Source organism: Pyrgilauda ruficollis, unplaced genomic scaffold (genome assembly GCF_017590135.1).
Source record: "Pyrgilauda ruficollis isolate IOZ18807 unplaced genomic scaffold, ASM1759013v1 scaffold94, whole genome shotgun sequence".
Classification (NCBI taxonomy): Eukaryota; Metazoa; Chordata; class Aves; order Passeriformes; family Passeridae; genus Pyrgilauda; species Pyrgilauda ruficollis.
This window is the reverse complement of record NW_024531488.1, coordinates 859,670-884,125: the sequence shown is the minus strand read 5'-3', so window position 1 is coordinate 884,125 and position 24,456 is coordinate 859,670. Positions and strand designations below refer to the sequence as shown.

At 37.5% G+C, this 24,456-nt stretch overlaps 1 protein-coding gene across 11 annotated transcripts in view; it reads right to left on the bottom strand.

Annotated features, from left to right (window-relative positions):
- Positions 1–565: 565 nt before the first annotated feature.
- Positions 566–24,456, bottom strand: part of TTC37 (tetratricopeptide repeat domain 37) — a 48,250-nt gene continuing 24,359 nt past the window's right edge. For 10 of the 11 annotated variants that reach the window (XM_041489492.1, XM_041489495.1, XM_041489490.1 and 7 more), the window contains 21 exons: positions 24,358–24,436; positions 24,180–24,241; positions 24,006–24,062; positions 22,856–22,924; positions 21,456–21,530; positions 20,660–20,801; positions 19,337–19,430; positions 18,686–18,763; positions 17,257–17,381; positions 15,468–15,591; positions 13,864–14,082; positions 13,014–13,086; positions 12,243–12,296; positions 12,025–12,136; positions 10,707–10,835; positions 9,954–10,075; positions 7,966–8,124; positions 5,492–5,644; positions 3,598–3,728; positions 2,231–2,354; positions 566–862 (listed from right to left, as the gene is read on the bottom strand). In XM_041489492.1, coding sequence (XP_041345426.1) covers positions 785–862; positions 2,231–2,354; positions 3,598–3,728; positions 5,492–5,644; positions 7,966–8,124; positions 9,954–10,075; positions 10,707–10,835; positions 12,025–12,136; positions 12,243–12,296; positions 13,014–13,086; positions 13,864–14,082; positions 15,468–15,591; positions 17,257–17,381; positions 18,686–18,763; positions 19,337–19,430; positions 20,660–20,801; positions 21,456–21,530; positions 22,856–22,924; positions 24,006–24,062; positions 24,180–24,241; positions 24,358–24,436 — 2,259 coding nt within the window. In that variant the 3' untranslated portion in view covers positions 566–784. The remainder of the gene's footprint in view (positions 863–2,230; positions 2,355–3,597; positions 3,729–5,491; positions 5,645–7,965; positions 8,125–9,953; positions 10,076–10,706; positions 10,836–12,024; positions 12,137–12,242; positions 12,297–13,013; positions 13,087–13,863; positions 14,083–15,467; positions 15,592–17,256; positions 17,382–18,685; positions 18,764–19,336; positions 19,431–20,659; positions 20,802–21,455; positions 21,531–22,855; positions 22,925–24,005; positions 24,063–24,179; positions 24,242–24,357; positions 24,437–24,456) is intronic. The other variant, XM_041489496.1, reaches the window with a different exon arrangement.

The following is a 24,456-nucleotide window of genomic DNA, read 5'->3' as shown; positions in this document are numbered from 1 at the left end:
CCCAAGAGCATAAACAACGTGGATTGAAGAGAGAAAAACAAAAAGGATGGGACTTCATAACCTAAAGCTATAACTGGACAATTAACTCCAATATGCTAACGGACCAGGACTTATAAAAGTGTGAGACCCCATGACCAGTCATCTGTTTTGTGACCATTTTGGGTTCATCTGGGGTGTAGCCCTGGCTGGGCTCTTGTACTGCCCAGGATGTATCCATTGAGGCCTTCCAATAAATACCTACTTTATTCTTTAACTCCATCTAGTCTCTGTTCTAGCTCAGCCTTCACAAGGCATCAGTTCTGGTGACTCAGATGGGATAGAAGGCATCTGGAAGATCCCTGGACCAAAGGAACACCCAGCTCCTGTGCCCCCACTCCTGCCAGTACTCCTGGGGGGCCCCAGCTGCGGTCCAGAAGGTATCAGAGCCCAAGAATCCTCAGACCTGACAGAGACACATGAGTAGATAAAGTGGAATTCTGTTTGCTAGCTAAGTTAGGGGGGAAACACTCTATTGTGAATAGCAACAAAGTTTAAGTGGGGGAGCAAAAAAAAGCAAATTTCAGGGTTTTCTTTTCAAAATAAATGTGATTTTATGTGCGTAACTCAACATGAAAATAACCTACTTTTGTTCAAGAAAAAGCAAAAGTAAAGACAAGGCTGCAGTTGATGAAACAGAAAAAAATAAATCAGACACAAACAAAACAGCCCAAACTTTATATGCTTCTGGAAGGTGAACTAATTCAACTGGATCAACATAAAAGTATTTTGCTTGAGATAGTCCATTCTAGGCACTTGCTGACAATTTCTCATTTAGTTCCAGAGCTCTAACATCTCCATTAGCTTTGGCATTTTCTATAAGCACCTGCAGAGAAAAATAAAGAATGACCTGAGAATTTAAGTTTTTTTTGTTATTGTCTTAATGGCAATCTGAAATGTACTTTAATTCCTGTTAGACAGTTTCGATAAAAGATCATCTAACCCATAATCCCCAAATAGGAAATACTCACAAATACACATCAACTTACTTAAAAGATCCAAACTCTGCACTATAGTGACTGTAATCACTTCCAATGCTCTGTAAAAGCATTATTGATTACTTTGACAAGTAGTTAACCTGCTGGCAATTAAACAAGCAGACCTATTTTCCTGCTGACACACACCTGTCCCCTGCTTTATATAACTCTTACCTTTGCATAAATCTCCATTTGCCAAACTGAAGTGTTCTCTGCAGCTACTTAAAAAAAAAACTGCCACATCCTTTTCCCTCCCCCAGTTAAGTTCATACTTCCCTGATTTATTTTCCACACATCATATTTCGACCTTTAAAAAAGGTCTCCCAGCAACTTAATGTTCATAAGCTTCTGGCACATCTCTTGTAACCCAATGACATTATACATACTGAAAAGGAAAACCATTAAGCAGAACCAAGCAAATCTCCAGCCATTATTATCATACTCATCAGCAGGGACTATAAACAACTTTGCAGAAGCAAGAGCAGCAAGATCATACCAGGATCTTCTGAACTCATTAAATCTAGATTTTTTTATCTGTGTCTGTGCATGTCTGTGTATGGATTTTTGTCCACACCTTTTTATATGTATCCCCAAATGCACTTTATATTGGATTCACATTTCACCAGGGAACAGCCCTCATCACCTCAGTGGCAGAACTGAGGATAGGAGAGTGTATTCAGATTTTGAGGAGAAAAGTAGTTCTCATTATAAGCCAAAATGAATGACACCCCACTTGCACTACATGAAAGAGCTGCATGGATTTGTAAGTTTGATCAAATACATTAGTGAAGCACTGTCAACACAAACTAATGCAGCATCTACTATGTACTGAAAATAATGTACCATTACACACATTAAGAGAGAGCACAGAGATTCTGCTGCTCAGATCTTTTGGGCCAGGGACATGACATGTTCTAGCCAGGCTACAGGGAATCAACATTATTATTGCTAAAATTTTAATTAAATGGTCCTCATGTCTACTGAAGAAGCACCAGTAGAACTGTTCCAACTTTGGACTGGAGACTTTACTGTTTATTTTTCATTACTGCATGGAGGAATGGAAGACATTCAAACAAACTGGTGTTGATTTCAAAAACTGAAGTACATTGCACCTCAAGAGCAACACCTTCCTAGCCTCCTTCTACCCCACTTCCCAGTTGCAAGTACAATATCAAACATAAACAGACAGAAGTTCTGTATAAGGTGTACTGTCTTACATCTATTAATTCACAATCATCTTTGGCATACAGATGTTGCAGGAGGTACCAGCGTGCCACTGACACTATGGTCTCTGGATTTGCTGGTTGGTAAACAACTCTCTCCAACATTCGCCGAGTCTCCCTGGAAACATAATCAAAACATAACCAAATCAAATGCAACTGAGCAGGCCCCACATAACATAACAAAGGAAGCAACAATGGCCAAAAGTAATATACGGGAAAGCCCTTATTGCAGTTCCTGCAAACAGAGACAAGACGTGAAATTGCAAAAGAGAAGGTAGTTGGAATAGAGTACTACACAAAGCCTAAAATCCTCTTTGGCTGATACTACCTTCCAACACCAACACACCATGTACCTAACAAAGGGATTTTCAAATTCACAGTGCCATTAGAAATCTGGTAAAAACTGGCAACTACATGTAGGGATGTCATATTCATTCACTGGTGCTCCATCAGCTTTGGCTCTTGTTCTAAGAATTCTGTGCTTTATAGCCAATGCGATATTCCACTACATTGTGATTTAACAGGCTGTTGAGAATTTACATGTTTTAGTTTGTTATTAGTATTCAAGATTACTTTATTGTTTCAGGATTTTGAAACACCTAGGCAGATCAATTAGATCTTGTAATACACTGTTCATGTAATTTAATATCTGGAATAGTAATAAGACTGATTTTAATTAAATTTTTATCTTAATTTTATTGTAAGTGACAACCATCACAATCACATTAGGCTGTCATCTGAAGAGCCAACAAAAAACATAAGCCAGTTTCCTAGAATTATCATCAAAATGGCTGAATTACTGGACAAAACCATACAAAAGCTGCCAATTTTCCATAGCTTAAGCAAAAATACTACAGAAGACAAAATGGACATAGCAACCATATACACAACACAGCAAGACTCCAAGAACCCCTTCCCTAAATCCTTCCTCAAAAAGCCACTATGTCCACCTGGATGTTCAGGAATGGGCATGAACTTTCACTGTGAGTAAAATTTGGGATGAAAATTAATCCTAGCAGTAGTCAGGTCACTGATATCGGTTTCCACTGTGCTATTTTAGAAGATTTTTCAAAACGTGTAGAGTCCCTGATGAATTTATTTAGATAGCATGCTTTTAAAATAAAAGTTGCCTTAGAGCTGTTTTTTTCTGGGTGGTTGGTTTTTTTTTTTCCACAAATAATGGAAGATTTGGCTGCTCCCCACATCACTAACCCTTTCTCCCCTCTCCCTTTTATTTGCCACACTATTTCAAGAATTAATTTCCGCTTTCAAGTTTCTTTAAGATCTTGAAGTTAGATCTGCAGATAATGACCACTTGTATTTTTAGACACTGTATTCCACTGACAACGGATCATGCATACCGTGCTCCCATTTTGCGATTATACTGTAGCAGGGCTTGAAGCAGAGCTGCCAAAGGGCAAGGAGAAAGTTTCAAAGCTTCAGTTGTTGCCTCCTGAACCAAGGATGGCCAGTGTTCATTGGAGACATTAGCCTATTATAAAAGTTAAGAATAAAATAAAGAGAATAAATAAACCAAGAAATTAAAAAAAAAAAAAGAGGAGAAAAAGCAGGGAAAAAATGACTTTATTGTAGTATATTTGCATCGCTCTAGAAAGCAGGTTTAATTCAAGCCATTCTGAGAAGTATTTGGCAGGTTATAAAGACACTTGTTTAAAAAAAAAAACCCACTTCTAACAGTGGTTAGAAGTTACTAGAAAAGTCATGTTAACTTATTTAGGATCAGCCTTGCCAGCATTCCCCCCTGCTAATTTATGTACATAGTCTTTTTGTTTTTTTCATATAAATTTTAGTAGTGCTTCAGAAACCCTTGTAAATCTTCATACCACATATAAAACTATTCTAGAAGGTAAAATTTATCCCCAGAAGTGACATCATTTTTTACCAGAAGTCAAAACCAACTCCTAGACTGCAATCACCTAACAGAGCGACTATTGAGCAAAGCCATATTTCTTAAGAATATAAGCAAAGCAAAGAAAGAAAAACTGGCTTTAGAAAAACCTTATTATCCCCATTGTGTCTGTATAGCATTCAAATTACTGTATTTAAAAGGGTGACCAAATCTTTACTTAAAAGATAATTGGGAGACAAGCAATATTCAAATACAGAGCTTTCATGGACCTGAGCAAGTTTTTCACCAGGCTTTTATACATTTCATTAAACCAGTGCAGAAATGCCGAAAAAATATCCACTCATCAGCTTCTCTGCTCACTTAAAAAGGTTGAGATGAGATAATCAAATTCATACTAACCACATTTTTAAACAAAGTCTTGTTTATTCTTAGGCAATTCAGGCCAGCCCTTGAAAAAATAGTATTAATCAATTTAGTCGGTATCTTGAGATCTCTGAAAGCATTTAGGAGCAATAAGGAACAAAGCAGACCACTAAAAACTGACAGAATTACAGCAGGAAAAATACTTCCGCTTGACAAATTCTGCCTTTGGAAGCAATGGGCTTGTGAGAAAAACTGAGGACAACTCTCTTCTCCGAAAAGGAGAACAGTTTTGCAGGTTTATCCTCAGTAAACTGACTGCCTTTTCTTACACAAGATCTCAGGATATATGGGGGTTGCTTTGCCTGATTTTGATTACAGATTCATTAATTTATGAAAAAGCACTAGCCAAGATCACAGCAGTATCTACATTTTACAGTAGACTTTAAAATCTGGTAGTGAACTTCAAGTTTCTACAGTGACACTGCTAGAAGATAATAAACACTTGCCAAGATTCTGATATATGTTCATCTTGCCCCCCAGTGCAAGGAATAGAGTACTTTTTTTTATTCCACAAGATACAATTCCCTTAGATTGTTCTTAGACTTCAGTGCAAAGCATCATATCTGGAAATGACTATACAGCATAAAAATACTTGAAATATGACTGACTGATTTCTCCAGGCACCAGTGAAGAAAAAAATCTGTTGAGGCAGTTGAATAAGACAGACATTTGAGGGGTATGGCAATTTGGATGATCAAACTAAAACTGTTATAGACAAGCCTTACCAAGCAAGTGAGCCTCTTAGGCACAAAGTGGTTCTATGTGATTATTACATTGCAACCACTCTTACAAAGACATGTTCTAAGAATACTCCACTGCCCCTTGATGTCTCATTTTATTCTCTAGCTATCATTCATAAAACATAAAGTAATTTCAACAGGGACATCATTTATGACTACAGAAACCTTCTATCCCACCAACTTCTGTGAAATCATGCAATAATGTTATACTGGTTATCCTACCATGCAGATTTCCAGTGCGAGCATAGCTAGCCTGAGAAGGCTGGATAACTTCCCACTCCAGTTGCCCTGCTGTGATGCCAACTGCAGACTCTTCCTATAACACATCTCTGCTCCAGTCATCATTCTCTGAGACTGATATATTTTTGCCAGCCACTGAAAATAAACATCCAACAAAATCAGTTATGAAGCCACCAAAATACACATCCATTAGGTAATACCATTTAGTCCAATTTATGAGAGTACCACGGCATACTATTAGCTGACACCATGCACCCAGTCCTCATTCCAACAACATACTGTGCATTGCCCTGCAGAAAAATTAGTCTGCTGCAGAGCTGGCAGTACACCTCACTACAGTAACTTATTTTGAGAATTCCCTAGCCCACTCATAGACTTATTTTGATAGGTTGTCTCAGCTGCTGCCTGCTCTGCCAGCACAAGATGTCCTGGATTTCCTCATGAAGAGAAGGAAAAGGATTCCAGCTTCTCTATCTTTAATTCTGTAGTCATCACACATTTTTTGAAGCAGATGCAGTCATATTTGCAAATCCTTGACATGTACATGATATGCATGAAGATGTGCAAACCATATTTAGAAATATTCTTTGCTGGATCACCAAGTAAACAAAGTCATTACCTTGCTTTTGAGCAAAGGCCTCTAAACTTTTCCTAGCTATAGACTGCAGGGTGTTAGAGGAGGCAAAAATTATTAGTGTTTTCAGGTGCATAGAAGTTACCCCCAGTTACAAAGAGCAACACACTGCAAAGTACTAATTAGCACTGGTGAGATTGTGCATTCTTGATGTCAAGCTGCAGGTCTGCTTTTTAGAGTAAAACGTTTATTCATGTGAAGGAAAAAAAGCCTCCCTCAGCCTCAGCTCTTTGCAGTTGAAGATGTCTAGCATTCAAGAAGTAAAGAAGAGAACCTCCATGCAAAGGCACAAAGGCAGCTTTGCCAGATCTACTTTTCTCTATTTTCCTGACAAGTCACAGCACAAAAAGTAGGACAGCCATGAGAACAGCGGTCCATAAGCACCCTTAAATCCCATGTAACAATTTAGACAAAAGCCAAAAACTTAATCAGAAAGAAAAATTAATGGCCCCTCTAATGTAGTAAAACTGTAAGGCATCACAATGGATAAATCAAACTCACAGGAAGTCTAGAGACAGAAAACATAAAAGCATCCACTAGAAGCAAATGTAGCAGCCAAATTTTTCAGAATGCTAAGCCCTGAGAAATACTTCCTTTAATTGAAGATGAAAAAGATCTTCTTCACAGGTATTTTATCTGTGGCCTGGATTAAGAAGACTAAAACAAATCATCCCCTCCCACTCCCTACATCACATGCACCCATTTCACTTACTCTCCCTGCTTGTAAGGAAGATGACTTGGCTATGCAAGAGATGCTTGAAGAATGTACACAAACCCCAATTTAATTTAAAAAAATGTTGTTAAAAAAGACGATACAATAATTTCTTGTGTGCCCCCTATTTTGCAAATTCAACCTGAATGAGTTCTGTATTCAGAAAGATGAAGTCTCACAAATCACAGAAAAATGCATTAAAAAAGCACCTTCCCCAGAAATAAAGTTCTTGGTGTGTCTGAAGAGAAGAGGATCTGCAGCTTTCTAAGAAGCAAGATCATGATCTGTAAAGCAGCCTTGCAGTGATCTTCTAAGAGTGAAAACAACTTCACTGAATCTTACCACAAGCATTGCTTTATTTTATCAACACAGAGAGGAGTATTATCAATCCTTCAGCTACATAAAGGACACTAAAAGTTCACGTAATTTCTTTAAACGATGTGCTACTTACATTGATAAAGACAGATAACTGCAAACTGAAAAGCACCTGCTAGAAAATGAACATATTTGGTGTTGCATCACCAAAAGGATCTCTTGGCATGTGTGAGTCTTCTCAGACAGACTCACAGAAGCAGCATATGAAGTGAGATGTAGCACTTCAGTGTCAATTAGAAATGATTACTTATCATGCCATGGAAGGGAATTAGTGAACAATGTTACTGGGAGTGATTCTCTGCAGTCAACTTACTCAAAAGAACAGTGACACCTGAAGTCAGGACATTATGGAGAAAGAGAGTTATTCAGGTTTTCAGACCCTTAAATAAGAAATTGTGTATTACTGCAACCATTTACTTCCATTTATTCTTATGAAGTATTCAATTTGTTTCTGCTCACATATCAAATCACAGATCCCTCAAAGGGACTCCAGACATTTATCTCAAGCTTTTAATTCTCCTGCTTCCATGTCTGCTTGGTCTTACTAGCAGTCCTTAATATTTGAACTTCTACAGACATTAACATGATGTGTCAACTTTGGAACAAATAGAACTTAAGCTGTTTTTTCTGTCAGTGACTGTCAGCAGATAAATAAAATCAAGCAGTGAAATAAATGCTCACCCTCTTGCAGCAGGTGTGAGTGGCACACCAGTCAGGGAAAAGATTCACACTTACTTGCCAGGCTGCAGCTGAGGATGAACTGGACATAACTGTCTTGCGAAGTTCCTCCAGGATGTTGTCTGGAAGTTCTTTGTGAGACTGCAACAGCTGCTTACACTGAACTTGTCTCAAAAGCAAAAACAGAGCTGGGTGCTCAGGGCAGCTTTTTAAACCCTAAAACCAAAACAGTCAGAATTATCATTCTCCAATATCAAGGACACTTAGATTTTCCATTCTGTTCTTTCCAGAAAACAACACTGAAAGCCTTCTCAGGGTGCTTGAAATACAGCATTTTTCTCCTCTGCTGCACAAAGGAGTATTCCAGGGACTGACCCATAAAAACAGCTAACATTTTTTCTGTCCTCAAAATACATTTGAAGTCTAAGCTCAATTTTACATTTTAAATTTACATTTCCAACTCTTATTGGTTTCTGAAAGACAGTTCTCACTTGGTTTGACAATTATTAAAAATTTTAGGCCTATTAATATAGGCAAAAACCCGTCTTGAGGCTAAAAGGGACCTTGATTATGCTTCAAGCAATTTCAGTTCTCCCAGATAAGACACTTTATTTTCACTGGAACAGAAGCACTTTACTAAACATTTCCTATTCAGTAACAGCAGGTATCCAGAGAGTATTTCTTTGAACCAACACAAAAAAGCGAAGACAGAAAACTAGCTATCCATTGCTTTACTCAGCTCAGGTGGAGCATGTGAAGCTTCTGCAAACCTCACTGCATGTTATTTTCTGTGCTGAAATCACAATACTTCCAAGAATTATAACTCAGAACAGATTTGTTTTAACAAACAATACCTGAATTTTTCACACATTTTTTAACAAATTATGTTGCCTGTGAATGCTTCACAATTGAAGGACAGCAGTCTCTGACTCTCCACTCCCAATTATACTGCCTTCTGAGAATTCTGGGGTCCAAAACTACCACTGATAGTTTGTGGTAGGAATATGCTATCCTTTTTTCTTACACTAATTGCAGACACTGACTGTCCTCTCCCCATGCTATTTCATCAAACAAAAATTAACATAATACAAGCAAAATCCATCACAACCTTCCCCCACACCAAACTGGGAGAAGGACAGACCTTGTATGTCTCAAAATCTCCAATCATTGCTAATATAAGGCAGGTCAGTAGACAAGTTGGCCAGAAAAGGAAAAAATCTCACCAAGCAAACAAAGAGGTAAGAAAGTACTTCCTCCTGAAAACCAGCACGTTCCATCAATCTGCTTGTCTGGTTTAGGTTTTTTGTTGTTTGTTTGGGTTTTTTTCTTTTAACTCCCATCCACTTTAATGAAATATACCAAAAACAAGGACCATATTTGCATGCGATTAGTAATTTTCCTTAATGAAAATAAGGGATGTGTGCTTTTTTGCTTATCTTTTGCCAAGTCTTCTGCTTATGAACACCCTCTTGAATGCTGTTAACAGCCCAGCTCCCTTCCACAGCTGTGTTGCAGCAAGAACTCTCTTTTTTATAATTAAACTCGTAGCATCCACTTGCAGCTCTGAAACAAAGTACCAACACAACCCAGAAGAAATCCAAGTCCCATGTATGTCTCCTATCCTGACTTCTTGCCTTGAATTTTGGTAATGTTTTGCTTAATTCTAGGCAGAAAGAACAGACTTCAGCTTTATCATGACACACATGCTACTTGTTTCAACTATTAACACAGTTCTGATGTTGCGAACAGGATACTGGGGAGAGGAGAAGATGTCAACCATAGTTCAGTTGGTCAGAGCATGGGGCTAGTACTGCCAGACTGGAAGGTTTGATTTCCATACAGGCCATTCACTTCAGAGCTGGACTTGATCTGATCTTTGTGGGTCTCTTTCAAATCAGAATATTCAGTGATTCTGTGAACTATTGTATTTTGTAGTTATTATGGAACAGACAGTTGCTAATTCAAACATTACCTTACTGTATAATGCACAAAAATAATGCCTTCTGTCAATTCTATCACGATCTGCCAGTGTGACACCATCATACCTTGTTACAAAGAGCTTCAGCTTCTGACAGTTTACCGGTCTCCCCTAGACTGGTAATAGCTTGACACAGACACCAGTCTTCAAGAGTACGGACATAATTTTGCGGAAGATTACTTTCTCCAGCTGTAAAGACAGACAACACACTTAAACAGGTTAGTATTTATGCTGTAGTACAACACCATGGTCACAGGCTCTAGATCTGGTAAGGGAGAACTTTTTAAAGTTTTAATGTGACATGGCTCCCTTCATTAGTAGGAACATTGAAAGACCGCAAAATCAAAAGCATGAGGGGAAAAAAGCATACACCATTTAAATTAATGGTTTGAGATCAATCAAGCATGGAATTTTAATTCCAGTTTTCAAAACACTATGGGCATTGAGCAAGAATGAGCACCTACTGGAAGAGTTACAGAACTCAAAATTACTTTAGCCTTTTCCTGTAAGTACTGCTGCTGCAATGTAATACATCCACAACCTTCATGGGTGTAGGCATCAGAGTTCAGAAATACTATTTTAGAAAACCATTTGGAAGTTTGAAGGGGAAAGCAAGCTGCCATTAAGTATCTAAACCTATGTGTATATTAGAATTTACCAGTTTTTTTGTGTAAAATACAATTACAGTTATTGAGTAATTGCCACTATTGAGTAATTGCCACTAATCCTCAGCCTATTTGCAAGTTCAGAAGAGTATTGCAAGCTTAGATAATTTCAATTTTATTTTGCTTTTTTTAAATAGGAAACCCACGTAGCTTACTTTTGGCTGAAACTGTAGACACAAGTGTCATCTCTAGGCCTGTTCGTTTCGGTTCAGTGTTGTTTAGACAGACAACAGTGTTTTCAGCATGACAAGCTGCCATTAGCACTGCCCAAGCAACAGGATTATCTAGAAAAGAATGATCAAAGGGAACTCACGCCCATTCTAAATATGCTGGTAGTTCACTTAGAACGGGATTTACCAGATAAAGCATAAAAGCATACCTATCAATGGAATCACACACTGTAAATAAGATATCAACAATAAGAGAAGTAACTGCGTTCAAACCAAGGAAGGTGGTAACTACTTGCTGCTAACTAGTAAGATTCATCAGATCATAAAAGGCAGATGCTGTTCCTAAAGCCAGCTAATATATTTTCCACAGATAGCTTCAGTGTGCTAACCTGAAGCTGCCAATTTATTTTTGACTGTTCTGTTCAGTCTGTTCTGCCCACGAGCATGAAAGTTATAGCAATAGGTGCCTACTTTCACTGCCAGCTAATTCCTGTGTCAATTTCACCTTTAAATAGCTCTGTGAAGAACACCTACTACTGTAAGAGCAATCTCTGTCCTGAATTGGACAGAGCTCAGTTAAAGTTTTTATTTATTTAAATTTTCATCCCTAAAATAATTAATTTCGCCAGCAAAATGAAACAAAACTTGAAGATCTAACAAAGTAAAACGTAAAGTATACTGCTTTTAAATAGCAGTCATACACTCATATTTTCTCTAGGAAAGTAACTGACATTTTTAACTTGCAAGCCAGCCTTATACATCAGAGCAAAATGACTCTAGAAGAAGCAATGTTTTAGTATTTCACTATCAAGTAAACATTAGCCATTAAAAACCCCACCAGGCTTGCACTTCTTATGCTATAGGAAGAAGACTAGTAAGACAACCACAGAGTTCTCTATAGTTCATAATCCACACATTTTAACAGAACTTTTCTAATCAAAAATCTCAAAGGAGATGAATAATTCTCTTCTGTCTGGTGTTTCATACTGAGGGAACCTATGTTTTTCAATTTTGTCTAGTATACTAAATAATACTTATGTATTTTCCTGTTGAGAGATTAAGAAATTGCTCATAGTTTAGAACAAGCCTTAAAACCCAGTGATATTTTTCTTATTGTCTGGCTTAATTCCCATTCCACTAAATTTGGAACAAAAGTGACAATTTCCACTCTAAGCATTATACATGGATAATCCTAAACAACAAATCAACCCAAGAAAAGCAGATTTTACTTTAATCCAGTGATTTTTGCTTCTGATGGAAAAAAAGACAAACAATCACTACTGTGTTTGAGAACAAGAGTAACCTGGACAGACATGGATGGCCTTCTGAATATTTTTCAGAGGATTGCTTTTCTTATCTTCTAACATGTGACATCCTGCTACCAACTGATTAACTGCAATATTCAGCAGGACTTCCTATAAAACAGGACACAAGAGTTACTTAACATTGTAAGTGATCAGACAGAATTAATTTTAGGACTGTTTATGGAATAATAAAATCTGCATTTTAAGAAAGGCAAACCTTTCCACAGTTTACATCAAGTGTATGTGCCACACTTCCGGCCACAGCTCCTCCCTGCAAGATTAAAAAAACAAACAACTGATTTAATTACATGGCTAATTAATTTTATGCAAAATATAACACCAAAATATTTTTATCTTTGTTATTCACAAGTACAAAATTTGTACAATGAGGCAATGTCCTTGCTTACAGCATGATCTTTTTATAAAAAATTAGCAAGAGACATTCTGGACTAGAGTTTATCCATATTTCAGCCCCATATTGAAAAGGGTTTGTTTTCAGGTGCTATTTCTGTTTATATAATTAGCATAAATTAAGGCAAGGAGTATTTATTTGGAGGAAAGCTAATAATAAGCAGAAAAGTGGCAAGGAAACACTGACTAATGTGAAAAGTGAAGATGACTACATTAACCAAATTAAAAATAGGTAAATCTTAATATATATTTATTTACATAAACACATCTCTATAAAACTAAACAAAAGAAATGATACATAATTATACATAGTACAGCCTTTTATTGTTAGCATAATTCTAGCAGATCTTTCCTCTAAGTTTACTTCAAGAACCCTCATGGAAGATGCAAATAATGGTATATAAATTCAGTATGTAGCTGCGCACTGCTTTGAATGTAAGCCTTACATTTTCATATTAACTGGGGAAAGTCCACACACTGAAGGGTGGGTTTTTTTTCAGTTTTTCAGAAACAATAGAGACTACTTGGAATGTACACAGCACATGCGCATTACACTTACTTTTGGCAATACACTTACTTTTGGCTTTTTTGATGCATACAGTGGAACTAGTCGAGACAGAAGAGACCAAAGGGCAGGATTATCAGGGTAACTAGGGAGGAAAAGGGTATTAGACTGTCTGGTTTAGATATGCACCTGGTCTTCCAGGACTCAGTAGGCACTTGCTACAAATATCAAACAGAGCTTTTTCTATTAAGAATACAATGCAATGTCTTAAAAGGTAGACATGGGTAAAAACAAACAACACAACATTGAAATTATACTGCTAACTAAAGAAATACAATGTACAGCATGCATATTAATATTCATGGGAAGAAAACAAACTTTACGCCTACACGTCTTGTCTTCATAGTAAGAAGAACAAGAAATTTTAGTTGTAGCTGGAAAAAAACAATTGCACGAAAATATTTTCTGAAAACCCTTGGAGAAACTATGATGTGTGCCTTCCTGAAAGGCTCAGAATGGTAAAGCTAATCAAATTGAATTTAAACACAGACAGCTAATGGAAGAAACAGCTTCAAAGGCTGCTAAATATTAATAAAAATGCAAGGGACTTTTCTAGGTTATGATACACAGGATGAAAAATGCTTCCATAGAGGAGTAAACTAACCTACCTGTCAAAAAGCCCTCCAAACAAAATCAGAAAACACTGAAAAGCTATGAAACTTCTGCTATTTGATTCCATAAATAAGAAAGCAAACTTGTCTGCTAAAGGTACAACCTTAGGTGAGGATTTCATCTTTGAAAATGAATTTTTTAAAATAATTTTTTTTTAGAATAATGATTCAAAGAAACAGGTTTGCTTACTCTTCAATGTAATCAGAGCAATACATTTACAAGGCAATTTAAAGCAAGACAATCTATATACCTGTGTATTGCTTTGGAGACTTCCCTCTGGATTGCCACATTTCTACCTTGTAATGCATAAACAGCAGATGCAATAAGACACCTCTCATAAATCCCATCATCCCCTTTTTCATGCTTCAGTAATTCTTTTAGGGCTGCTGTTGCAAGTGTTGCATCCTGCTTTACCAATCCCAGCGTGCACAAAGCCTTCAGACTTTCAGTACTAGGTTCCTTTAATGAACTGTTGAATCAGAGAGAAGGAAAGAGACAACTATTTCAGAGTACAAACTAAGCTTACTGATAATTGTTACTTCTGAGTCCTCTTGCTCCTATGTATCATGAAAGGTATACAGAATTAACACTCTCTGTGGGATCCTGGATCAGGTTAGATCTATATCCTTGAAGACCAGGTGACTACAGGCACCTAATCAAGCTCTTAATGATTACTTTTGCCTTCAAAAAAAGACAAGAATGTAAGCTTCTATGTTTTGTTTTCAGTCCCTAGCAAGAAAAAAAAAAAAAAAAAAGTTTTTAATTGAACTTGAACAGCCATCAAAGGGACTCCCTGACAAGTAGGAAATGGTACACTATCATACTAGTTATCCCAACACACTCACTGCTAAAAATCTCTGTGCTAAGCTGGTAATGAGAAATGAAAAAAGAAGCTTCATGTTCAAAGTCCTACTCAGGCACTTCAAGTCACCTAGCACAAATTCCAGACAAGAATATGACAATATCTATTGCACCAGAATGCGTAATTTTTGTTCCTACTAGTAAAATCCACCAAAATCTGTTTGTAGCACTGTTTCCAATTCAGATCTAGACATACTCATTGTGATGTTTCTTTCCTAAGACATTCACTACCTTTTTTTTTAAACACAAACATATAATGTCATTAGACTCTCACTGTTCATGTTTATGACAAAAATAGAAGCCTGCAGTGATTTATAAGATGTAGGAAATATCAGTTTCCTAGCCAACTAACCATTAGAGTTCACTGTATTAGTAACTTCAGGAGTCTGCTGGTAAGACAGGCACTGCACTGACACTACTAGAGGTCTCTACTGACAGAGTTCCCCCTGAGAGGTGAGATGGTAACTCTTAATTTCTAGCTACTAGGAAGCTAATAATGATGCACAGGCTATTTAGCCTCCACAGATTTGAAAAATAACAGGCATTCACCACTTAATTGCACAACTAGTAGAGATCTGCTTCTTTTCATTGGAAAGCTACAGGATTGTCCTGGTCTACGTTGCTGGGCACGCAATAATTTCTGAGATTTTGACTACTTAAACTGAAATTATTTTCACTGATCATTCAGAGTTCTTAGAGCTAATGAGCAAAAACATTGCCTAGTGCTTAGGACAACTACAAAGTAACATTATCTTTAAAGATAAAGTTTTCAAAACTTCACGGATATTGGACATCCAAACTGCTCAGCCCTTCCACTCAATACTGCTTTAGGAATGTGAAAGAGACAGACCACAAAAGAAAACCAGACATATCACATGAATAAGTACACTGCATCCATTTCCACTTTTAATGCTGCAATACACAAAGAAAATATCCACCTGAGCTCCCACAAAAACAATAAAATATCACATTCTGAATATTCCCTCCACTCACCATTTAAACAGCAGTGTCTTTGCAGCATCCACTTTGTTCAGTTTATATTGTATTATTGCCAAGGCAGTCAGGATATGTGCTTTATCTTTTTCAGACTCAGCAACAGACAAGGCTTTTTCATAGGCTGGTAAAAATTCAATTGAAGGAGAAGAAAAAACACAACCTTTGTACAGCCTTTAGGATAACACGATATTAGAACAGAGACACTTTAGGTTCAGGTTCACTATATTTTCTCAACTCAAATCATAAACAGAAGACAAAAATAAACTGACTAAGACTTTGGAAGTAACTATGTTTGGAAATACCAGATTTACTGTTTGGAGCCTGGGAGTTGTTTAACACATAGCAAGTAGAAACAGAAATGAAAAGCAGCACTGGGATATTCAGAAAAAACCTGCAAGAACACAGTATAAATACTTTCCTCTGATAGTTCATTTATGAAATGAAACTGTAGTTCAGATGGACACACTCATTCCCAATACAAAATAAAATTATTTAAAACACTGAGCTGACTGTTCCTTTGTGAGCACCTACACTTCTACACTGATTATTGCATATACCTTTTAATGAAGTTGCACATCTCAGAAGTGTGCAAAACGACAGTACAATTACATTTACCACTAAAGCAAAGTGCTTTGAACACCACATTAATCTCCTATCAGAGAATCATAGAATAATTAGGGTTGGAAGGACCTCTGGAGATCAACCCCTCTACCATGGTAGGGCCACCTACAGAAGGTGACACAGGACCTTTGCACGAGGGTTTTGAAAGTCTCCAGAGGGGAGAAACTCCACAACCTCACTGTGTAGCCTGTTCCAGAACCACCCTCAATGTAAAGAAGTTCCTCCTCATGTTGAGGTGGAACCTATGTTTTAGATGATGTCCATTATGCCTTGCCCTGTTGATGGGGCAAGTGGCTGGCACCATCCTCTTGACACCTGCGTTTGAGACATTTATATTGATGACATCACCTCTCAGTCTTCTCTTCTCTAGATTACAACTGATTCTTCCAGAAAAATAACTTAATTTGAGAACAAGGGAGGCTCAGAGAAAAACAGCTTAATGGACAAGAATCCCACACTTGAAGAAATTTAATTTTCCTTACTACATTTGAGCAATACTAGGACGATACTAATAGATTTTCACACAATTACAGAATAGGCTGAATTGGAAGGGACCCACCAACACCATGAAATACAACTGTGCAGGACCCTTGAAGAATCACACCATGTGCCTAGACCATTGTCCAAAAGCTTCTTGATCTGAAGACAATACTGGCGCTATGACGACTTCCCTGGGAGCCTGTTCCAGTACTCAACCACCCTCTGGGTGAAAAATCTTTTCCTGATATTCAACGTAAACCTCCCCTAAATCAACTTCAGGCCATTTCCTAGAGTCCTGTCAATGGTCGTGAGAGTGAAGAGATCAGTACTTGTCCCTTCATTTCCTCATGAGGATGAAGACCATAATGAGGTCTCCTCTCAGTCTCCTCTTCTCCAGGCCAAACAAATCAAGTGACCTCAGCTGCTCCTAATAAGGCTTCCCCTCCAGACACTTCACCATCTTCACAGCCCTCTTCTGGATGCTCTCTAACATCTTAATGCTCTTCTTTTATTGTGGTGCCCAAAACTGCACATGGTACTCAAGGTATTAAAATAGTTGTGGTGTTTATACTTACACAATAGGACTGAAAGAGCAAAACACTGAATGTCAGCTAGGTTGGTTAGACAAACAAATTTTGTTAAGATTGACCTCAAAAGAAGTGTTCCATAATGCTCTGAATTTTACCTTTGATACTTTCTTCTAAGAGTCCTTTCTTGAAGTAAGCTAACGCTAGCCCCACAATGCCATCAAACTCTGTTAGGGGTATTGATGTGTAAACTTCAATGGCCTCATCACACCGCCCAAGAGCACTGTGGAAAAAAACCCCAGTCACTGGTAGGAAGGATGCAACAACAGCTGTTATAATTCAGACAAACTGTCCTTGAGGACCAGTGTCCTCTACTACATAGCAGTTTTAAACAGACACCTAGAAAAGAGCAATATTAGGACAAGAATGTGCAGTAATCCCCACGCTTTCCCTGGTATAGCAGTTACTCTCTCCAACTATCTGTTGCATGAAAAACAATTTATAGGAAGAAGTCCTGCACATCTGCATGACAGCCGTATATAAGGCAAATGACTTAACGATCATCACAGTGAAGAGGGAGAAAACAGCAAAGGAGTAACATGCAAAACGCAAATCAAGCTTTTTTTTGTGTGTGTGTAAAAGCATATCATGCACACAGACAGGAAAATGCACACACAGAAAGATTACAGCATTCTTGTTCTAAGACCACTATGGAAAGAACAATAGCTGATTGTGTTTATTAGAACTATTTATCAGTTACTAGAGATTTGATCTTGTGTGCGATCAAATTGCACACATGAAATAACACATATACAGCTTGGATGTGAGATTTCAGGAGTCTGAAGAGTTGCTTCTAAAATCTTCCCCGAAGTTAGTAAATTATCACTTTGTCACAGGTTAGAAGTTTCAGTGTCATGTACAAGACTATATGAAGTTTCCCCAGAGAGCTAACAAATATTTAATTAGTAGACCCTGAGCTATCTCACATCAAAGAGAAATTTGAAAGTCTACATACTTATGTCCCACATTCCCTCAGAGCCAGAAGGCATCATGAAGGGAACTTCAAACTGTGAGTAGGACTACAGTATAGGGATTCATCAGCAGAAAGACCACACACAGGTACACAACAACCCAACCTCACACACTTCAGGTTGTTAAAGTCAATATAAATTCTAAGGGTAGGTAGAAGGGCTTTTGAACGAACCTTGAAGCAGCAATTTTATTTAGACAAAGCTATCACATAGCCCACGGGTCAAGATTGTAAAAAAAAAAAAAAAAAAAAAAAAAAATTCAAAAAACCCCCAACTTAACCCCCAACTTAAAACAAGTTAGCACCAAGCAAAGGATAAGAGAATAACTGATATGCTACAGTCTGTGAAGACATACAGCAATTCCTTACAATATGATTTTTTTTTATTAAACTACCCATTTCTGGAGCAAATACAAAGTTCAGTCAAGCCTGTCTACAGTTAGGAATAATGTTTAATAGATTATTTTTAGCAACCATCTCCTCACCATATTTTGTACTGCTGCATTCACTACCTTCAAAGCTGAAGTTAGGAGCTCAGAAAGTCAACCGACACTTACCACAGTGACCTGCCATAGTTTTGCATTGCTGTATTGTATTTCTCAGTATCCTCTGAGGTTTTCAGCAGCGAAGCTGCCCTAAAATTAACCACAATGAATGTTACTTATCATCTGACTACAAGATGCATATTTTGAGAACAGTTTTCAGAGGAAAATGGACAACTGTTTATACAAAAGCTTTTCTACGCTAATTAAACACAAACAGAGCCTATTTCACTGTTTTAATGCATCAACAAACATATTCACCAAATACTGTCTCATTTGCCACCTTCCCTTCTTTGAAAAGAAGAGAGAAGAAAAATGAACCCAAAACAAACCCAAAGGCCAACTACTTCCATTAATTAGAATGGGACAGAGAATAAAGCTAAAACCAAGCTTGCCTTCTCTTTCAATTTCATTTAAATCCCACACAGTGAATTAGTCAATGTAATGGTAAGACGTACAAGTCTTAGGACATCTTTACTTTTCCAGTTCTGTGTTCTGCCTTTCCAAGTTTGGTACAGGAACATCCACACACCCACCCCTACAATACACTTAGTTGAAATGTACTGTTGAACTGAGAAAGTAAACTTTATCTACGGAAAAGAAAAACCCTTAGGTTTTTCAGCTGGTACAAGGAAAAGGTAAGCTTTCCAAGGGTGTACAGTTTACCTCCCATAGGCATAGGCTGCCTGCTGTTTTAGATGCAGATACTCATTCAAAAACCCAAACATTGTGAAAGCAGAAGCATCATCTGGATTTCTTTCTAGAAAATCAGAATTGACAATGTAGGAAAACAAGATCAGTAAGCTGTGAAAAAGCATTACAAAACCATTGCTATATTGAAGCTACAGTACATGCACTGAACACTTTGCCAAATCCTTCTGTCAGCTGCTCATGAGAATAATTTTGACCAGCTTGCAGGCAAACACAGAAATGCTAGATGACCCAAAACATGACATCAGGTTGGCTTGAAAATGTTTTAAAATATTTTGATGTAACTTTAATGCATAATACACTCAATATATTTTAAGTTTTTCAACAGGCAGATTTTTTTTTAATTAAATGGGAAAGTATTCATCTTTCATTGGCTCTAGTAAAATACTAGTAGAATCTTAGGTTTTATTCTTTATACATTCTGAAACAATTCTATACAATGTGCTGTAGGACAACCCTGCTTGAGCAGGGAGGTAAGATCAGATGCCACTATGGTCCCTTCCAAGATTAGTCATTTTGTCATTTTTAATTAATTGCTAAGGTACAAATTTGTCAGCTGTCGACTCATCTCAGACTAATAACTCTTCTCCCCAGAACAGGAAGGAAGGCTCCTTTAATAACAAGGAGTCCCCTTTAATAACAAGGCACAAAGAAATAACAGTCTCATATTCACATCTCATTTACTGTGAGATGTATTTTCTAGCTCTCAAAAGTCAGCAACAGATTACTCAAATGATTTATTTACAGGAATTCTTGCAGACTAATGAAAATCTGCATTTCCTCTATCTGCTTTCCAGGCTAGACATATCTAATGGGGAAGCTGGCTTGGAATCATACACAAACCAGAGTCCATCACCTGCTGAATGTTAACAAAATCATATACTTGAGAATATTGAGTTACACAGCACACAGGAACAATCCTCGTCCAAGCTTGACATCACAAGAGGCACTTATCTTCACTTGTGCATACAGACACATGCAAAGGGAGTCTGAGAGCAAACACCCTATGAGAATCATGACAAGGCTCCGGTCCCTACTTTCGTTGGTCTTTGAAACAGTTAGAAGGAGTAAGCAGACAGAACCCATATCCATTTAATTGCTGTGTGATAATGAAAATTGGTAAGTGGTCTGCTTACCCTCTTTCAGTTAGTTTACAGCTAAAAAGCCTCTCCCCACCTCAGCCAGACCTCTCTTGCCCAGAACTAGTACAGGTTTATCTATTCATTCTGAATGCATCTGTTAGGCGTGACAGGTTAGAAAAGTATTTAAATTACTTACCTGTATATTTGCCCAAGACCACTTGGGCTGCTGGTATAGCATTCATTTGAACAATGTTGTACAGATACAGTTCAGTGTTTCTGTTGGCTTTATCCTGCAGCGTTGAACACACCCAGTGGGCATAGCCTTTCGCTCCCTCAGTCTCAAGAAACAAACAGACACCCCCCCCAAAATAGGAATCATTAAACCTGCTCAAGATACAGCAAAATAATTGCACGTTATAATAATACTAATTCAATGTTTTAGGACAGAGTTTTGGCTAAAAGTCTGCATCAGTGTTAAGCAGAAGAATATACCAAATTGAATTACTCCACACATACTTTTAACTTGCCATCTGAGCAAAGCAAATTCTTACATTTTCATATAATGTGCTGCATCACTTTACAAACAATAGGCAAAAAAAAAAAAAGCTATGAAAGAATAAGTCCTCCACTTTTTTAGAACACAGGGTCCTGGCAGTATCCTTGCTCTCTCTCTCCAGAAATATTTTATGCCTTTGATCTGTGTCCAGTTCTGTGGAACATGGAGAATGTTTCTTCATGATTAAAGAGCTGATTTCTTGAACCCTTGGGACTAAAGAATTTTATTAAGTAACTGCCTGCTATACAATACCAGCATAAGTCAGCAACAACATGGAAGCCAGACAATCTCATCTGAAACATGACTGTACCAGTTTCACTACTCAAGACATGCCTATTTAAAAACAAACAAACACACAAACAAACAAACAAACTTATCTCCTAAGTAGAGAGACTGGATATACAAAAACTTCAGAACAATACAACTGTTAACTTACATGCATACTGAGTTCAGTTGTGTGCCTGAAGAGATCCATGGTATCATAGCTGCCTACAGTCTCTGCAATAAGAGCCTAGAGAGGAGCAAGAGCTGCTATGGTCATGTACTTTAAAAATTATGACATTGACAAAAACCTTAGCTCATATTATGTCAGGCATATCTTAAGCATTCAACATGAACACACTTTCTTCTCATAGTCTATAAGCAAGATTGGTTTCAAAAACAAAATAAACACAAAAGGAACACAAGCCTCCACATATCAGTAATTTAAACTCTTCGGCTGCTACTCTACACTTTTCAGAACAAAGACTTGCATGTATTAGAACAATTTATAACACAACATCTGACAAGAGCTGAATTTCAACATGTGATGGTGCTAGTTCTTTTCTAGAATCCAGTTTTCAATTAGATATCATTAGCTGGTGAGCAACATGGCATTATGAAATTCCCCTATGATGATCATAGAAATCACAAGTATCTCAACTATTCACAGATGGCCTAGATATCAGAAGAAGCACATTGGCTCTCAGTGGCAGGGGAGGAAGGGACTTCCCAGAAAATGAGAAGTGCTTTGTCCCAGGTACATTAGAAGCTTACTTATTCTGACAGCGGCATTAGAAAGGGGGACTGAAATGAGAGTTGGGTGGTGCCATATAATGAACTAGTGGTACAGCTGAAGCTGAAATAACTACCACCTTATAAAGACAGTGCTTTGTTGATAGTTGTCTATAAAAAGCCTCAGAGCACAGTGATTGTTCAGTTAATATTTTGTCAGAGAACTCACAATATCAGCTAGAAAAACATCATATGAGTGTGTCTGATGAACACAGTAGCTTCCATTTGATTACCACTACAGAAACAAAGGAAGTAGAAGCTCCCTCAAAACACAATTTTTAGCAACATGAATAAGTGCCAGTTACTAGGCTGAAGTTTAAGTTCTTTGATGTGGTATTCACATTCTCTGAACAGAGAGAGGCATAATTCTGTCTCCCAGGATTTTTCCTGGGGAAGGCAGTGAGAAGCTCAGAGAAGAAGAGAAAACAATTCTTATCTCTATTCACTGCTCCTGTTGTTTGGCACATGTGGAATGTGTTATGGAGATTGTTTACTGAAAGTGGTCTGTTAATTGGACTTTGCTGATGGTTGTTTGGATTGATTGGCCAATTGGGTTAAAGCTGTGTCGTGACTTTCTGGAGACAGTCACGGGTTTTTCTTTAGTATCTTTTTAGTATAGTATCTCTTTAATATAGTATAGTATTAGTGTAATATAACCTAGCTTAATAAAGTAATTTTTCGGCATTCTGAATCATGGAGTCAGAGCACATTACTTGCTGCACTGGGGTCACCCTGATTCAATACTTCGACAACTGGTTTTGTGTGCAGTTTCATGATTTTTACCTGTCCGATCCAACACAACAAGTAAGAAGGTTCCAGAGACTGGGCTACCTTGAAGGCTTCATGAGCTTGCTGTAGAACCAAAGATAACATTGCTGTTGAACTGCCTGGCTTAGTAACAGAGCACTTCTGAGTACACACAGGTATTAACACAGTAGTAGTATTAGAAGAGACTTAATGGACTGAATTACGTCAGTACTAATAACATCTTCTATACCAGAGAGAACAATGTATTGCCCAGAGAAATAAACCAGTTTAGTCTTAGAGAAAACAGAAAAAAAAATTAGAAAACTTCACTATATAAAAATTTCCCTCTGTTAAATATGCTTCCTTCCCAGCTAGAGAATTCAGAAGCTAAATGAACTCTTGGAACAATTTAAAAATCTGACTCTTGGAGGATCTGTTTTGAAAATTCACTTTTTTATAATACAAATGTATTTTCAAAAGCTTAAAACTGATTATCATGCACAAGTCATCTCCCTATGGCCTACACATGCTTAAGAGTTCCTCCCTCAATTTGGCACAAGGGGAACCAAGTCTTAGCATTAGCAGTCTTAGCAGTAAGCAGTCTGTACTATCAAGTTATTTTTCTTAAAAATAATTCTAATCATCACATTTCCAATCAAACAAAATTTCTGTAATTTCAACCAGCAAATAGGACAGGAAGTACTTTAACTGCATGAGAGCTCCAGACTTCACTTAATATGTACACTAATTTTTCTCCAGAGAAACTCTGAAGATTAGAGTGTTACAGTAAATCATACATCTGCTGATGAGCAGAAAGTAGGTATCTATGGGAACTCAAACACTGAGAGTTCAGCCCATACCTACAACTAAAAGTTCTTGGCCAAACCTGGTATGCCCTGGTTTGACTAACCGTTTCTCTGTCCTTCCATTAAGTTTTCATTCCAGCTGTTGGAAAAAACTTTGCAAATTCAGCAGAAGTTCACAATTCACTTAACCTTAGCCCACCAGAACAAATTTTTAATTTATCTGCATTTCTCAAGTGCCAATCTAATTTCCTTTGAAGGAAATATCTTTTGAATATCTTTTGAATTTGAAAGAGACATTTGAAACTGACACTCCCAACCCCATATAAACCCTTAAAAAAAACAGAAAGGAAAATTATACTTGAGGATGGGAAATAGATTACCTCAATGTTTCCAGTTGCCAGATACAAAACCCCCAAGTTGGTCCAGGCAACAACATTCTAAACCAAACAAAGTTAAAACCAATATATTACTACACTCCTCAGAAATAGCAGTGTATCAGGGGAAATGTCTTAAATGCCCACTTGAAACAGATGGCAGCTGCCTACAGCACTTACAATTTGCTCAGCTTGAACAGATTTGATGAACGAATGTTGTGCAAGAGCATAATTCCCAATAGCTGGGGGGGAGAAAAAAAAATGGAGACCCAGATGTAACTGAATTTCAAAACACCATTAGTCAAGCTTCCTTCTAATTTAGTATGTAGGAGATCTAGGGCTGTCACTTAAGACTTACCACTACAAGAAGCAACTACTCCAAGTGCATTCCAATAAAGATGATTTTTGCTGTCAAGTCTCACAGCTTTTTTGAGGCACTGGAAGAAAATGAAATGTG